Here is an 18,741-nt window from a genome sequence, read left to right on the forward strand (position 1 = left end):
CAGGAGTAACGACCGCCGGCGGGTGTGTCCGGGGCGTTACACGAACTGAACTTATTCTCCAGTGACCTATCCTGGTGTGACAGCCCGATGCCGACGTTCCAGAAGCTTCCCCTTTTCTTTCCGTTTTCGTCGTGTGGGTATTTTCAGTTGCCGCATCATCATCGCATCATGCGCGTCATCAGCATTGCATCGGCATCTCCGTTGCCGCCAGTTTTCAAACTTGCATTTGTTGTTAGTTGTCGGTTCGCGTCGTCGTCCGTTCTGAGCCCGACCGCACTCGCACGCGCCCGCGGCACCGTCGAAACCCTGTTTTTAAAGTGCGTTTAAAACTTTCTCTGATCGAGGTGATACTTGGCACGCGGTCGCGATTAGATGTAGCTAGGCCGCCTGTGGATTTTCGTCGCGATCGGAGACCGTCTGGTACCCGAACGGTCGACCGTAGCGGCACCGTCTTCGGTTATTCGTCGGACGTCTGTCGGTGTTTTAAAAGTCGATGCGCGCCGCACCACTTCCCTCTCATCTTAACCAACGCCACTCTTCACACCTAACCCTAACCCGCCTCTCCGATCGGACCGCACGAACGCGACCGGAGGGTCGAAAAACCCCCAAATACCCCCCCCTAACCTAGCCCCATCCTATAAATAGACGCCCTAACCTGCCTAATATGGCTAACCCTAGCCACCTCGGGATCCGGGCCGTCCCAAACCCTAGCCGCCCCACCTGCTCCCTGTCTCCCTCCTCCTCGCGCCGCCGGGCCCGCGAGCCCACGGCTGGCCCGCCAGGCCCGCAGCCGCCGCCTCCCGTGCTCCGGATCGCCCGCAGCCGCCGCCCGAGGCCGAACCCCCTCCCCATGGCGCCCAGCCCGTGCCCGCTAGCCGCAGCAGGCCTCGCCTCGGCAGCTCGCGAAGCTCGGCCGCCGCGTCCGCCGCCGCACGCCGCCCCGTCTCTCCCCGCGAAGCTCGGCCGCCGCGTTCGTCAGCCGCCGCCGCCCCGTCTCTCCCCGCGAAGCTCGGCCGCCGCGTTCGTCGGCCGCCGCTGCGCCAGGTCGCGCCGCCCTGGCCTCCCCGAGATTGTCTCCTGCCAGCCCGCGTCGTCGCCTTCGTCCCCTGTGCCGGCCCGACGAGCCGCCGCGGTCAGCCCCTCGCCGGCGCCGCCCGTGATCTCCTTCACGCGCCAGATCCGATCGGGAGTTGGCTCGCCCCGGTGACCCGCAGGTGGGCCCCGACGGCCCAGCTCCCCCAGTCCGGCTCGGCCTCGCCCCGGCCGCGTGGCCCACAGCAGCGCCGCCTCGGCCCAGCTACACCGAAGGCCCGTGCCAGGTCGGCTCCCACGTGGGCAGCCTCCTCTACTGGCCCGTTGGCCCAAGGTGAGCTAACCCCCCTGCCCTCCTATTCCACGCCTAGGCGGCATGCATCTAAGTTGCGCCCCAGCTCGGCCCGTTAGAGATTTAGGTTTTTCTTTTTCTTTTTCGGTTTAGTTAATTTCAGGATTTAGCTATTTATTTAAAACCCCGTAACTTTTAAACCGTAAGCCGGTTCGGGACGTGTTATATATCGTTTTGGGGTAGCTTCGCGAGTAGAACACGATTATCCGACATGCATATTTGTCTAACGCTGTTTAGAGTGCCTAATGCCTCGTTTTACGTGCTGTTTAACTAGGATCCATTCCGTAGTTAATTTCCGTGCGTATCCGGATTGCCCGTATGCCATAGATTTTATGTCCATGTTTTAGGGACCATATTTCTACGTATTCTAGAGCGTTCACTCGTATTTTTCCGTGTAGGGTTTTGCCGGTGGTTTATTTTCCCGTTTAGAGGTTTTATCTCGCATTATTGTGTGGCGTTATTTTGTGCTGCAAACCCCACATATTATATATGTTTCCGGGATAGAAAAATCCCATGGATTTTTATGTGCAATTAGTTTTAGCTCTTGAGGAAGTTAGTTCGCGAGATATTTTGCCGCGAAGCCCTTTTGGTTAAATTGTAGGATTTATTCCGGGCGTCGTTTGACGGAGTTGTCAACTAGAGAGTTGATCTTGGATGTTTTGTTTAGCCCCTGGTATTTTTGGTTGCAATAGAAATGCATGTTTAGGTGTGATTTGCTTGCTCTCAAGTTGCTAGAAATAGTGCTGTTTTAGAGGAGCTGAAATATTTCTAAGTCTGGAATCTGGTATTATTTTGTTGCTGTCTTGTCTTGCTTGCATCTTGTATTCTGTAGCTCTTTTGGGGTTGGTCCAATGGAGTTAGTTGTACCCCTTATGTTTCTCTAGCATGCTGTTAAGTTTCATGCCATTTGGAGACCTGTAGCTATAGGTTTTGCTGCTGTCAATATTGCTTCAGGCTGAAAACTGCACTTTCAGGAGGTGTTATTTTCACTAAGTCTGAAATAGCGTGTGAGATGCCCTTTTAGTGTCTCCTTTTCCTAGTGCTCCTTGTTGCCATGCCAGTTGTTGTTAGTTGTTTGTAGTAGTGCTTCTTGCCCTTTTTCATGCCATGTCTTGTTAGCGCATATCGGAGTTGTGTAGCCGAAGTTGCGAGGCGTAGAAAGTGCTATGTGGCTGTTTTTGGCAGATTGTAGCGTTTTCTTGTTTTGCTCGTAGTTTCCGAACCGTAGCTCCGATTTGGTCATGTCCTACATGAAACTTGCTTAGAATCTCGTGTAGTTTCATTTTCTCTTGCTGTTTGTATGTGATGAAGTGCTCGTAGCCGCCGTTGCACACATTTTGCATTCATGCCATCATATCTTGCGGTGCTTGTATCTTTTGATCCGTAGCTCCGTTGGAGATGTTCTTTACTTGTAGATTGCCTGCCTTGACGCGTAGAATCACGTGAACCTATTTGTTTTGCTGTTTAACAACCAATTAAATGCATTAGGTCAGATCTGGACAGAATTGTAAATTAACTTGTGAGGTCGTCTCGGAGATGCTATATGTCATTTCCGACCTCATTTAAATTGCCTAGATAGGTAGTTTAATTTCCGCTTCACCTCTTGCATGTTTGACAACATTCAATATTGCCGTGTATCTAACCGGGAGTGAACTAAATAATTAACGTGGAGTTTCGTCAATATGCAACTCGTGCATATTGAACTTCACTTAATGTGTAGTGTGTGATTTGTCATGCCGTGACTTGCATGTATTCAGTAGCTCATGCATCATATGTGTTGTGCATCGTGTGGTGAATATCGTGTGTTGATGCTTGTTTCCGGTTTCCCCGTCTCGGTAGAGTTCCGCAAGCGTGTCGGATGTGAGGACCCGTTCGACTACGTCGGTTCGTCTGCTTCACGGAGGCATTCTTCTTCCAAGCGGGATCTCAGGCAAGATGATCATTTCCCCAGATACCATTACTATCATTGCCATGCTGGTTATCGCTTCTATCGTTTATGTCTCGTTGCCTACCACATGTTTCCATATCAGCCTCTCAACAATGCCATGATTACCTTCAACCTGTTCGACCTAGCAAACCACTGATTGGCTATGTTACTGCTTGCTTAATCCTGTTGATAGCGTTGCTAGTTGCAGGTGCAGATGCTTTCATGTGATAACATGGGTCCCTTGTCATATCACCATATTAATACTATTTAATTTAGTGCACCTATATACTTGGTAAAAGGTGGAAGGCTCGGCCTTTCTAGCCTGGTGTTTTGTTCCACCTTTGCCCCCTTTAGTTACTGGCTATCGGTGTTATGTTCCATAATTGAGCGCTCCTAACACGATCGGGGTTGTTATGGGGACCCCCTTGATAATTCGTTTTAGATTAAAGCTGGTCTGGCAAGGCCCAACATTGGTACTACATTTGCCTAATCACCTAATAAAAATTACATAGGGACCCGCCGGCACCCGCGGACTATTTTAATCAACCCCCGGGCCAGTGCTCCTCATGAGTGTTGGTCCAAAACAGAGCAGCTTATTAACGCTACCCGGGGCAACTCGGCGTTTGGCGTGGTAACCATCGCTCATCCGTCGTGTCCTGAGAACGAGGTACGCGACTCCTATCGGGATCGTCGACACGTCGGGCGGCCTTGCTGGATTAGTTTTACCTTTGACGAGATATCTTGTGCATCGGGATTCCGGTGACGCTTTGGGTAATCTCAGAGTTGAGGTTTTCCACTAGGGAATCCGACGAGATCGCGAGCTTCGTGATTGAGGATTTCTATGCGGCTTGTGGTAATTTGTGATGGACTAGTTGGAGCACCCCTGCAGGGTTAAATCTTTCGGAAAGCCCTGCCCGCGGTTATGTGGCAACGTGGAAACTTTGTTTAACACTGGTTCTAGATAACTTGAAGTTAACTTAATTAAAACTTGCCAACTGTGTGCGTAACCGTGACTGTCTCTTTCGTGAGCCCCTGCTCCGATCGAGGACACGGTGGGGTTATGTCTGACGTAGGTAGGTGTTCAGGATCATTCATTTGATCATCAGTAGTTCACGTTCGATATGCGTAGATCTTCCCCCTCTTATTTCTTGTACTCGTAAGTTAGCCACCAAATATATGCTTAGCCGCTGCTGCAACCTCACCACTTAACCATACCTTACCCATTTAGCTTTGCTAGTCTTGATACCTTTGGAAATGAGATTGCTGAGTCCCCTGTGGCTCACAGATTACTACAACACCAGTTGCAGGTACAGGTAAAGGTTATTTGACGCGAGCGCGTTGATTGTTCATTTGGAGTTGCCTCTTCTTCTTCTTCTTCATCGATCTAGGATGGGTTCCAGGCCGGCAGCCTGGGATAGCAAGGATGGACGTCGTTCTTCTTTTGTCGTTTGTTTTCGTCCGTAGTCGGACCCTGCTCTTACTTTTGATGATTATGTAATGTACTGATGTGACTCTGATGTAGCTTGTGGCGAGTGTAAGCCAACTCTTTATATATCTCTTCTTTTCAGTACATGTACTTGTAACGATATCCATTCTTGCGACACGACGAGATGCGCTTCTATCCCTGACGAGGCCCTCGTGCCAAATTGAGGATAGGGTCGCATCTTGGGCGTGACACCTGGAGTGTCACCATACCACTGCTAGAATATGTCCCTGGATGTGGGTGATGAAAATCTCTTTGGAATATAGAGCCGGAAATTAATCTGGAATTTAAGGTGCTATGGAACATGCGTGTCATGCAAGTGATCTAGGAGAATAGCCTTTGCCTTTGTGACATGCTTGCTGAACATGCAAGTTTGCTAGACAAAGGACAAGTATAACTAATGAAGCTTTATGCGGTCTGTTGGTCTCAAATCTCAGATTGATATATATTTTGCACAGTGCAATAGCCTTTGTTTGATAATCTATCTATATGTTATCCTTAGGTACATGGAAATATTTGTATACCCTTTCCTTTTAAATTGTAGTCTACTGAGAGAAATTCAGAGTTCTATTTGAAGTAAATGCAAGGTACACTCGTCTACATTCAGAAGAGTTAAAGCTCTCACTATGGACACCTAATACCTGAAAGCTGCAGAATTTCAATTATGAGTATGTATGTTTATCAGTACCATATGTAGTCCACATACTGAGGAAAGGTTTTGTTGATGTGGTATAATTTTCAAATTATTGTTTGCCATTAATAAAATGCTATCATTTGGCACCATTTACGTTATGTCAGTGACCACCATCTTGAAACTGCCGTTATCCTTGGAGCTTATGAAATTTTCGATGTCTCGTATTCTAGCAATGATATCAGATGCCACCTAATAACCTAATAGAATAAATATGAGTAAATGCACAGTTCAGGGACAAAGATTTCTCCAACCAAACTTCATAATGATCTTTGTCCTTCGTCTAATCTGTCTAGCAACACCTGTGATCAATTCAGTTTGGTCTTGCGTGCCAATAATACTGTACGTACACTTTATTTCATAAAGTCATATTGCTATTTTTTTTACTTCTAATGGATTTGCTATTTTCCATTCACTTGTGGGAAAAAAAATCTTGAATGGAACATCTTAAGGTGGTTCTGAAAGCAATCATTTTATCGACTACAATATGCATCCACTTTTTCTTTGAAGTATTGCAATATATGTTCAGTGTAAAAGAAGGCTTTGTATGTTTTTATTTCATCTGTAATCATGTAAACCATGACTCGCATAGTGATCTGCAAGTCTTCATCTGCCCATGTGTTAGTTCCTTCTGTTGAAAGATGTAGAATACATAGATTGGAAATTTTCAGCCCAAGTTTGCAACCATGAAAAGCTTATGAAAAGTTAAGTGAAGAATCTTTCCCCATATTTTCTTTTGGAAAGGCCGTCCAGTGGAAAAGCTGTGGTTTATGTACCTTCTTTTTGTCGAAAAGAATGGCTTATATTGTTTAGTTCCTAAAACCATAGTTATTTTTCTTCTTGTTGTGACTGTTCTTCCCAACTATGTTACTGTCCATGTATTAACTTCAAATCTTCAATACAAATCTTGGCAAGTTGTGCATGCAACTGAACATTTGTTAATTACTTGCCGTAGATAATGCAAACCAAATATCTTAACCCTTCTGATCATAATAACCTAAGCTGCTGCAAATTCGATCCCACGAGTTGGTTTCTTTCAGGTGAGCAGCACTTGTTCTGAAAACTCCATGCAAAGGCCCCAGCTGAATCGAACTCCGTAGCCAAAGAGAACAGCCACAAATATGCATGGTCCAGGCTCGGTACACTTATGCGGCCACCCAACTAATCCTGACAAGTAAGCAGTCATTTTCCATTCAGTTGATGCAGAACTTTCATTTAGACCGTTTGTTTTAGCCTGCATTCAAACACCAACACACAGTTTTGGTTTCCAGACATAATAAGCACATAAGAACTCATGAAAGACTACCTAGAGATGAGCATTACGCTTCAGGGTGGACACGGTCCGGGCCGGTCCGGTCCCGGTCCGAGCCGTCGTTTGGACCGGCCGCTGGCGGTCCGGACCGGACCGGACCAAGCAGCATGACGGTCCTGATTTCAGGGACCGGACCGGCGACGAAGAAGCCCGGGCCGGACCGAGCGGACCGGCCAACGACCACCGGCGACGACTTGCATGGGTTGATGGGTGTAGCGGCGAGGCATGCGATGTGCGCGAGTTCTGTGGTGATGTGGGTGACGTGCGCGAGCGCTGGCGGCAAGGTGGGTGACCGTCTTTCTCTGTTATTTTTTGTGTTCTGTTCGAGCTGGGCAGCAACGTTTTCCGGTTCAGCTCCAGCACCAGCAGTTCATGCAGCGTGCTGTCAGCCGCATGAGGCTGCGGGCTAGCTCGGCACAAAAATGGAATCGCGAGCGGACGGTGATCGCCGGAGACACGACCGGAGGGGAGGGAGACAAACACAGAAGTTTTTCCGGTCCTCGAACACCTCGTCGCGCGAACGGCTTTTCTGTTTTTCACCTGGTCTAGAACTCCAAAGCTGATGCGGTGCACACACTACAGCGACGGTGAGCAGCGGCAACCTTGAAGACACGGTGGTTCATCCAAGGGCTGCCGATGGCCGTGAAGACGAGGACCAGCGGCTGGCACTGCTTGTGCATCACTGCATGTGCTGGTGCTGGTGCATACGTGCGGGCAGAGGAGACAGCCGGGAACAGAGGAGACGACGACGAGCAGAGGAGGCGGCGGAGAGCAAAGGAGACGACGACGCGAGCAGAGAAGACGGCGGCGAGCAGAGAAGACGACGGCCGGAGCAGAGAAGATGGCGGCGAGCAGATGAGACCTCGGTCCTGCTAGCGGTCTCGGTTAAAGACCGGACCGGACCGACGAAGTGGCGGGCCGAAATCTGCAGCCCGGACCGGCTGGATTTTCTACCGGGCCAGGACCGAGCCGGCTCGGACCGAGCGGGCCACGAGCGAGCCACGAAGCCCGCTCGCCGCGTCCAGGCTGAATTACGCTAGCCAAACTTATTCCAGTGACCTATCCTGGAGTGTCACCAAATACTGGTAGAACATGTCCCTGGAGGTGGACGCTGAAAACTCTTTGGAATATAGAGCTGGAATTCTGAATTTAAGGTGTTGTCTGTCATGGAACATGCATTTCATGCAAGTGATCTAGGAGAATAGCCTTTGCCTTTGGAACATGCTCGCTGAACGTGCAGGTTTGCTAGACGAAGGACAAGTACAACTGTGAAGCTTTATTCGGTCTGTTAGTCTCAAATCTTAGAGTGGTATATATTTTACACAGCGCAATAGCCTATGCTTGATAATCTATCTATATATTATTCTTAGGTACATGGAAATATTTTGTTTTATGCTGGAGTGTACTCTCTAAGAGAAATTCAGAGGTCTATTTTAAGGTGAACCCATTTACATTCAGAAGAGATACAGCCTCTCGCTCTGGACACATAATACCTGAAAGCTGCAGATTTCGAATGATGAATATATGTTGATCAGTACCATATATAGTCCACATCACTAAGGACAAAAAATTATTGATGTGATACATTTCTCCAAATTATTGTTTGTCATAAAGAAAATGCTATCATTTGGCATCCTTTACGTCCTATGTCAGTGACCACCACCTTGAAACCGCCAGATTGAGATACTCCATGGAGCTTATTTATGAATTTTTAATTTCACGTATTCTAACAATGATTTCAGATGCCTCCTAATAACCTATAATATAATAAGAGTAAACATACAGTTCAGGGACAGAGATATCTCTCCAACCAAACTGCATAACTATCTTCGATATTCATCTGATTTGTCCAGCAGCACCTGCGATCAATTCAGTTTGGTATTGTGTGCTGATGTTCTAGTAAGTACTATACTTACACTCTACTTTAGTTAAGCCATACTGCTATTTGCTATTTTTTTCTGTCTTATGTAAAAGAAGAAGAAGAATGTTTACCCCTTGCATGGAACTTAAAGGTGGTTCTGAAAGCAATCGTGTTATTGACTACAATATGCATCCACTTTTCTTTTAAGTACTACTCCATGGAACAAGAAGCCTGCATATTTCCTTCCTTTTGCATGCGTCTGATCTTCACCTTGAGTTACTTAAGAATAGTAGAAAGCAATGTGGTTGATTAAGGTTGTTCTTCCTAACTTAAGCAATGTTAATGTCAAGTACTTCGTGTTAACCTAGACATATATCAGCATGTTTTGATGCAGGTGAAGAGTCGCTAATCAAGCCCTAGATGCTGTAACTCATGAAGTAACTTTACTCCCTTTCTGATCATAATAACCTGATTAAACTGCTGCAAGTTCGATCCCACGAGTCAGCGGCACGCGCGTCGCTCGTGGGCGCTCATGGTTTCTTTCAGGTGAGCAGCACTTGTTCTGAAAGCTCCATCCAAAGGCCCCAGCTGAACCGAACTCTGCAGCCAAGGAGAAGAGCCACACAATATGCATGGTCCAGGCATGGCATGGGCTACTTATGTGGACGCCCAACTAATCCTGACAAGTAAGCAGTCATTTTCCATTCAGCTAATCACAGAAAATACACATAGGCCGTTTATTTTAGCTTCATAGAGCATTTCATTTTCTTGCTTGTGTTTCTCGGAGTGTTTATCATTTATTGCCGGCAATTAGGGTGTCCATTCCAAATCTCATACTCAACAAAACTCTCCATCAAATAAATGATGAGTGGAGCCACTTGTATGGCTCGCATAGCATCTAACCTTGTACAATTATCACAAGAAAACAGAGTAGATGTAGATCTGGTTGAGAACCAGAACAGTACAAAACGAAAGAGGACAGCAAGTAGTCCAAGGCAAAGCGAGGACGTAAACAGTTCCTCTGTCCTAGCTAAATCACACACAGCACCATTATCGTAGGGATAGGGAGTAGGATTCCTAGACAAAACACTGCATGTCTAATCTGTGTCTACTCATAGCTAGCACCCCTAAAGAAACCAGGACGTGACTCGCCCATGACAAGTTAACCACAAATGTTAAGACATCTAAATGTACTGTAGTCAAACTCGTATGCATGCGTGCATGTGGCTAAAGATCCTAGTAGGCCTCTAAACAACGCCTGCCATCCAGCTTAAACTATCAGCAGAGATGGCCGTATCTGTAACGTCCTAAGTCCTAACTAACCAAGCAGTGATTTTCTTCTTGTTAATAACAAGAGGCGGCCAGCCACGCAGCCACTGTTTCCAAGAAGTTGCTCTGCAAAGGTTGCGATTAGATTAGCATTTGCTGTGCAAAGGAGTGAGATTAGATCAGAGTATACCCTTGTGAGCTGCATGCGAGTTGATACCTGTACGCTGGCTCCATCCCTGGGCGCAGAGATTCTAGGCTACTTTGAGTATACAAGTGCAGGTACCATGGCGGCCAGATTTGCACAGTAAAGTTACACGTGTGGCCTGTGTGCCACCTACCCACGCATGCATGGAATCCAAAGCAGCCTAGGGCGACAGGACTGCAGCGTGGGCGTTGCAGAGACGCCGCAGAGTGCTCTTAACTCTCGAGTGGCTGGTCGTCCGGTGAATGCACTGCCTGGATGGACGCACCTGGCATGGTCATGCTGAACTGAAGCTCATGACACCTGGTGCAGAGATGCTGCAGGTTCCTCATCGAGCTAGCTCATGTCATGTCATGCCATGGCATGGCATCTTCCGGTGAACGCCGGCCTGAGCGGTGGTGACCAGTATTCAGGGTAGTAGCAGCCTATCTCCATCCTGTAGCATGCAGTGCATTAACTTGGACCTCCGTGCTGCGTGAATGTCATGGCCGAGCTCATCGGTGGCGTGGTGGGTGCGGTGGATTTTCTATGCTCCCCGGCCGGTTCAGGCGCCGCCTGTCATGGTTGCTTGCTTGGTTACTTACTATTGCCTGCCCTTGATCCACTAGTTTTGCACCACCAGCACTGCTACTAGTAGCTTGGTAGCATGGAAGTTGTGACCTAGCAGCTTAGCAGCTCATGATGCTTTGTGCTTGCCTATTCGCCTAGGTTAGCTAGCATGGTCCGGTGCGGTGGTTTAATTTAGATGATGATGATGATACTGTCGGTAATGCTGTTAAACTACTCCATCTAGTTAAGGGCGATAAGATGCAGCCCAATCTATCTATGTTCCCAGGCCCCTCCCTAATGATTATTTTTTACTTGATTTTCTTCATCTTTTACCTCTACAAATATTTTTGAAGCAACAGATGATATAATTGTGTAATGTTGCAGCCAATTCAGAGTAGATTATAATGAATCTAGTGACGGTAAAACTTTGGATTATTATATTATACAATGAAAAGCACAGTAAAAGACAGTATATATGCAGTGTCTATCCATGCACTCGGCAACAAGACGTGCATGCACATTATTTCGCCTCAGGATCAGCTCGAGTTCTCGAGCCATAAAGTGCCTGTGTAAGAAGAAGTCGATCCGACTCAGCAGGTAACCATGCTCCACGTCGCGGGATTCACGTCGCAACGGAGATCGCCACCAAGTTTCCATGGACGGACACGCGTGCCTCGTGTGTTGCGTTAAAAGGCAAGAACAGTTTAATTAACTACTACCACTGTAGCACTCTGATGGTATCCCTCCGCAGCTTGCATCAGAACCTGTCTCCCCCCTCTGCGTCCGGTGCATGCTTAATGGTTTGTCACTTCACGCCTATCTTACATTTTACAATGGACATCTGGTGATACTCTGAACTCTGAATTTGCACAGTGATCTGAATTTTTACCTCTGCGAGTCCTGCGTCCTGACCAGTGAGTTCTTACAGGGAACCAACCAGGTAGGTCTTGCTTGCTTGTCTGCATATAACTGAATGCAGGGTGACGAGGAAATTGGAACTCACAGCATGACCGCAGGAGCGAGCCTCCGAGTGGCCACCGGCGGTCCGGTGCGTGCAACCTGAAATACACGCACACTGACTCCAAGCTCGGCAGCGCATGCATAACGTATAACGTAGGAGTACGTACGAACTGGCACGAAAGCATTTGACAGCCGTACGTAGGCGTACGTGCGTGCGATGGATGGATGTTCTTGTTTGACAAGAAGAGACTGGATTCTCATCACAATCTGAGCGGAGCAGCAGGTGGTGGAGAGCCACGAACAGTTTTAAAGCAAGTTTTCTAGGCATCGTCCTGGCTCTTGATGTGCGAGCAACTACGTCCACAAGCAAAACACCGTACAACTATATATCGTGCTGACTCGCAGCAGCCAGCAGCATCTTGCTGGTTTGAGGGTTCATAGAAAAGCACTCGCAGCAGCCAGCTGCATTGTGGTGACTGCTGAGCAACTTACTGCCCGCAGAAACCCGGTGAGATTTCTTTCTTGATTTTGCAACTGAAGAAACAAAAATGCCCAATGACACATGGGTCTAGGCGCATCCTGATTGAACAAATAATTTAAAATATAGTAAAGCCAAGCAATCCTGTTTTTTTTTCAAACAAATATGGGTCTTATGTGCAAATAAAAGTAAGTTCTATATAAAGTGACCATTGAAGTTTAATGAAGGAATGTTTTTTTTTTCACCCAAAGGAACATTTGTGTCATTTCTTTGTGAAAATTTATACATGAACATAACGCTTGGCCTTGTTCGTCATAAAAAGTTTCAAAATTGTTTGATTACTTTTATATTTAAAAAAACATTAACAGTATTATATAAGACTGCGCCTAGAATTATGTCCCAAATATCCGTGTCGGCTCACCGTGGGTGTTCGGATATTTTGGTTATTTCAACTTGAGTAGTTCAGTTTATGGGTAATTTTAGTACTTAAAAACAAGAACCGGAACTTTTTCTCCCAAAAAATACCCAAACTCAAATTACCCGATTTTTTCGTTTGGGTAATTGGGGTATCCAAAAAACCCGAAATATTCGAAGTACACATTAACTTTTGGTATGAATTATTTGGGTAGTTTGAGTATTTAGGATAGTATGGGTATATTAATTTTTTTAGCACAGTACAAACGCAAGCGCTCATATGCACGCGTATACATTCACCCCTATGAACGCACACACGCACACCCTATCCCTATGAGCACCTCCGAAAGACTGGGCCGACATATCATCTTGAGATTTACGAAGTCATCATAGGCGCCTTGTCGTCGACGAGAACGTCTCCTTACACCGAAAGCATATCGCCTGTCCCTCTAATCATCCAACCACAAGTTGGTTTGCATATCTTAGTTAGTATGGGTAACATGACAATGTAATAATATGATGAATAATTTGCATGGTATGAATTATTCGGGTAGTATGGTTATTTCAGCTTTTCTAGACTCGAACCCGACCCCGAAAACCGTATAGACAGAAAATGAGAACTGAACCCTAACCCAATACTCGAATTTCTGACAATTTGGGTAATTCGGTTCGGTTCAGGTTCGAGTAATGGGTTAGGGTATCCAAATGCCGAGGGTGAGATGTGACAAAACTCTTTGCATCAGTTGATTTTCAAAGGATAGAAGGCAACAACAGAGGCCGAGCCACGAAACACTAGAAGGCAACACCAAAAGCCAAGCTACGGAACACTAGCGACGCTAAGCTGGGAGCAAAATGGAGCCGTGGATGCGTACCAACAGCGTCGCCAGTGGACGGGAGTCCAAGGTTTAGGACCAGTTCTTTTGACTCAATTCTAAAGAATTACTGCCCAGAAAATTACAATCGCAAAAGAAGTCGTTTCTTCCCCAGTAATTATCTGAGAATTACCAGAATTACTAATGCATTTCAGCATTGTGAGGACCTAGCAATTCTGATAATTATGACCAGTCCCTCAAAAGAAAACCTTTCGTTTTGAACTGCTACCCCTATTGAATGATGATATTACGTTTAAATTGCCACTCGGGCCATACTGCAATAGGGCCAAAACAAAGCCTCCTATTTCATTACCCTCACCGCAATGCCGCCGCAAGCCGTCAGATCCCCGCCACCCTGTGTCGTTGCCTCCCCAGACAGGCCACCCTAGTCCTGCGTCGCCGGGCCGCCACCCTGCACCACCGCCGCCCATTCTCCTCCTCTCTATCCCGCCGGGCCGCCATATCTCGACGCCTCTCCGCCCGGCCACCCTGCTCCTGTGCCGTCCGGCCGCCACATCTCGATGCCTCCCCACCCTACCAACCCGCTCCTCCGCCGCCATCGTCCCTTCTCCTCGTCTCCATCCCGCTAGGCTGCCACATCTAGACGCCTCCCCACCCGGCCAACCCGCTCCTGCGTTGCCAGGCCGCTACCCTGCGCCGCAACCGCCCCTTCTCCTCCTCTCCTTCTCGCCAGGCCGCCATCTCAACGCCCCCCCCCCCCCCCGGCCACCTTGCTCTTGCGCCGTTGTCGCCCCTTCTCCATTTTAATCTAGGGGCGTTTCACGCATTTCAAAAGACAACTCATACAACAATTACATGCTAGAATTACAGAAAAGAATTGGACAGATAATTATGTGGTCAGACGATTCTATAGGCAATTTCCTAGAATTATGGTTCTGAAAAATTATGAGGTGAAAAGAACTGGCCCTTAACGGGTTCAGATGAGGGGAACCATGACGGGATATGGAGGAGGGATGGCAAGGGCGGTGGTAGCATGGTGAGGCGGTGGATCGAGCAGGGCGTAGCGGGGACGCATTGGCCAAAAGAAGAAAAACTGTTGAATATGTGCTCTTTTTTCTTTTTTTTTAAGGTAAACGCTTCCACCCGGCGCGCCGGCCGAATCATTCGGCCGGTCGCGCGCGGGCCGCGCGCTCGCTGGCAGGTGCATGCAACATTTCTTCTTTAATTTTGCTGCAATCGTGTTTTTTTTTATACAAACGTTTTCCATGCAGCTTTTTTTCTCGTGTAAATTTGTTGCAACCAACGTTCATATTTGCTACAAGCTTTTCTATTTACTACATTTGTCCAGTAAAAAAGCTGCATATATGTTTGGTTGCAACTCGAGTTCGTTGAATTTTTGCTACAACCGGCGTTTTGACTTTTGCTACAACCGTGTTATTTTTTGCTACAACCGGCATCATTTTTTTGCTGCAACCGTTCACTAAAAAAGTTGCATACACGTCATGTAGATTTTTGCTACAACCGACGTTTGACTTTTGCTACGACGCATCATCTTCTTCGTTTTTTTCTACGTACATATTTTTTTTGCTACAATTTTTTTTGTTGCAACCGTTGACGAAAAATGCTGCATAACGTTTAAATTTGTTGCATGGAGGAAAAAATGTTGCATGAAGAGATCTGACGGCCCTCCCTCAAGATCTGGCGGTCTCGCCGCGACCGGCGCTTGCGCCGGCGTGTAGTACTGCCTTTTTTTTTAAAGGCTATACATTTTCATTAGATTTTAGTAAAATTGGAGTACCATATTATGCTGTTTTCATCTTTCGTGTACTCCACGAAACCAGCTAGTGCTGCTTTAGGAACATATTCTTATTTTATTTTATGACAAATTAGTCAACTCGATCGATCACCAGCCATGGATTAGCATTCTTGATCCTTAATAAAATCTGGAGGTGGGGAGCAGGGAGGCATGCGTATCCTACGGATCACGGCACGCACCATGTAAAAGTTATTTGTTTGTTAATCCTCATTTACAATGGAACCCGGCTGCTGCCTGCAGGCAAGGAGGAAAACAAGCAATACTAGTGGTGTACCACTCGATCGGCACGTACAGCGGCGCACGACCTACAAGATGCTGGTGAACATCTGGCTGACCAGGTTCGAGTACGACGCCGGAGCGGCGTCTCCGGCTGCCGCCGCCGCCTGCTGCTTGACGACGGCCGGGGCGGCGGCGCCGAGCGCGCTCGACCCTCGGCGGTCGCGCTCCTTGACGAGCTCGTGCGCGAACCGCTCCAGCTTCTCGGCGTTGGTCTGCTCCGCCAGCTTCTTCCCACAGAACAGCACCGACTCCACGTTCTTCTGCGACAGCATCTCCTCCGCCGCCACGCACCCCTTCGCCGCCGCTGCCGCGCATCGGCCTCCCCGCGGCGACCCCATCGCCTGTATGCGTGTGTAGTTGCTCGTCCTGTTATGCCCGAACGCCATGGCCACTGCTTGATCCACCTGGCGCGAAAATGTCGGAAGCGTTAGGCCAAGATGCATGCAGTGCAAGAATTAATGGACCACGCTTGCAACTTGCAAGCGAAAATGGTGGTTGGGTGGACTCTGAGGCTGAGTTCACGTGGGTTAATAATCTCGTACCATGTCGGACACGCCCTCGGCGGCGATCCTGACGATCTCGGACGTCGACGCGCCGCCGGTGCCGGCGGCGGGGCGCTGCTCGCCCTCCCCGCTGCCGATGGAGATGACCAGCAGGTCCTCCACGCCGGAGGCCAGCGGGAACTCGCGCTTGTTGTTCAGCACGTGCGTGATGGCGGCCGCCGTGGGGTTGCCGAGCGCCACGCCGCCGCCCACGGCCACGATGCGGGTCGACCCGTCGCACGACCGCACCTCCACCGCCGACGACGAGCGGTCCGACCCGGCGCAGGTCGCGGCGCACACGTCGCGCAGGCGGAAGTCGTAGGCCGGGTTCTCGACGGCGTCGGCGCGGGAGAATAGGAACGGCCCCCCCGTGGCCAGGTCGTAGCACGGGACGAGCACCGGCCGCGCGGTGTCCCGGAGCGTCAGGTCGCCGAACACCTTGCGGAAGGCGGCACCGCCGGCCGGGCGCCGGAGCAGCGCGCGGAGGCTCCCGGACGAGGACGACCAGCCGCGGCGGAGGCTGCGCACGAGGAACGCGAGCGCGTCTTCCGCGGAGTAGAGCGGCCGCGCGTCGTCCTTGCCGCGCGCCACCAGCATGGCCGCCAGCACGCCGCCGGCGCCGGAGCCCGCGGCCACGTCGAAGAAGTCCGCCAGGCGCGCCTTGGGGTCCCCGGTGCGCCGCCGCAGGGAAGCCTCCAGCCTCACGAGCGCCGCGCCGGCGAGCAGCCCGTCGGCGGCGCGACCGCCGCCGTCGATCGACAGGATGCACACCTTCCCCGCCTGCACCCGCGGCGGCGTGTCCTTCGCAGCCGCGGGCGGCGTGTGCGGCGAGCCACCGGCGAAGAGGAGCTTGGGGTCGTCGTAGCCGAACAGGAACTTGCTCTCGAGGATGGAGAAGATCTCGTAGGTGAGCTTGTCCACATCCATGGCGGCGGCCGGCCCCGCTGGAGCCTGTTCCATTCTGTGGTCGACGCCGGCTGGAGCGCGCGCGCGCACGAAGCTGAGAGGAGGCGTTGTGCGTTCTGCTGTGTGCGCACGGGGGGCGGGCGTGGAGAGCAGAGCACCGAGCAGTTGCCGGCCTTTTATAGTGGCGGGAAGGTAGAAGGAGGGCGTGGGTTCGTGGCGTTGACTCGTCTAGCCCACCGTGGCGCGAGCCCAGACCGGAGACACCAGTAATTTATTTTTCTTACTACTTGTATTGTGCAGTAATTAATATGAGGATCGTGACTGTCACAAGAAGTGCGTCGACCATTTTTACAACACATCAAACATTCATATAGACGCGCCTACACTTATCCATATAAACGTACATATATATATCATATATTTATGATCATCTTTAAAAGGTTAACTGACATATTATTTTAAGATTTACGAAGTTATTGTAAAATTATATGAAAGATTGGACGGTGACTATTATTCAAACATGCTAAACCTACGGGTTTACTATGACCTAATTACAGTCCATCCGTCCCACATACCCCCTCCTTACGAAATTACCTAATTCAAAAGAAACCGTCATTTTGAGAGCTTCATGGGACTCATAAAAAATCACCTAAATCCTGAAAAAACTTAAAAGAAAAGCAATTCTAGGAAAAAGTAGCAATATCGTATTTCCCGGAGGTTAAATTAGGATTGCTTGTTAATGGTTGGTCAATCTTGATGATTTTCCTTCATACGAATTTACTTGTCGTGAAAAATGGATGTTGCTGACGGAGTAAGTACTCAACTTCTCCTTGAATTTCAGGGTTGAAGTCACTTTTCCAATTAAGGGCATGTACAATGATGACATACGGATACATATGTCCCATGATAAAAAAAAACAACTTGAAACATTGATATTAATTTTTCTGTACAATGCAAGCTATCATCAGGGTGCCTCATCAAGGAATAAAATAAAGACTCGAATACACATGTATCTTTACTTTTCACTCTAACTTTTTCAGCCTTTTACACCGGACCACACATTTTCTCTTCAAGCACCCGCCTCCTGCATAGGACCCCGCTTCCTTATCCGAACCTACTTTTCTGACATCCGATCCTACATGACATACTCTCATTTTATCATCCTGAGGCTATGCATTATACATGCCCTAATAGCCAACCACAACTTGCCACGTGCACTGTTTCATGGTCAGCAGTAAATACCCCTGTAAAGATCTGTATGTGTAGCATTACTCTCATTTTATTATGTTTTATTTTGCGGGGAGTTAGTTGTTGGATCGATGTCCAGTGTGACGTGAAAGATCTCGGCAATGGTTAGGGTTTAGAACGGGTCTAGCATAGCCACACAATATACCTGTCTTCCATTTCGCATGACCCTTATCAAGATAACATTAACACATATTTTTTGTTCACACAAATACAAAATAACATTAACATACATGGTATTGTCGACACCAACTATATTAGTGATCCACACAAGTAGAGTACACATGATTCATGAATGCCCAAAAGACAACTAAATATGACCAATAACTACAGATGTGCTCTCCTAGACTTCTTTTCTTTGAAGTCAGCAACTATATCATCATAACTAATTTGTCTATGATTTCTGGCTCTACTTGTGGAAGCAAGCAGTCCGCAAGAAACTCATTTTCAATTTTGTTGCACAACCTTTACTTTATAACTTCCGAACCGAATACTCTATCCATGATGAGAAACTCTTGAAATAGCTATACTGGAATCTTATTTTAGCCCCTTGCAATCGAGAAACAAAAGCCTTATACTTTCATTTTGGT

General features: G+C 48.2%; 1 protein-coding gene across 1 annotated transcript; it reads right to left on the reverse strand.

Annotated features, from left to right (window-relative positions):
• Positions 1–15,313: 15,313 nt before the first annotated feature.
• Positions 15,314–17,150, reverse strand: LOC123398678 (patatin-like protein 3). Its single transcript, XM_045093126.1, has 2 exons — positions 16,001–17,150; positions 15,314–15,862 (listed from the first exon to the last, which is right to left on the reverse strand). Exons 1-2 carry the CDS (start codon positions 16,958–16,960, stop codon positions 15,485–15,487), a joined length of 1,338 nt encoding a protein of 445 aa, XP_044949061.1. The 5' UTR covers positions 16,961–17,150; the 3' UTR covers positions 15,314–15,484.
• Positions 17,151–18,741: the final 1,591 nt, after the last annotated feature.

This window comes from Hordeum vulgare, chromosome 5H, assembly GCF_904849725.1.
Source record: "Hordeum vulgare subsp. vulgare chromosome 5H, MorexV3_pseudomolecules_assembly, whole genome shotgun sequence".
NCBI lineage: Eukaryota > Viridiplantae > Streptophyta > Magnoliopsida > Poales > Poaceae > Hordeum > Hordeum vulgare.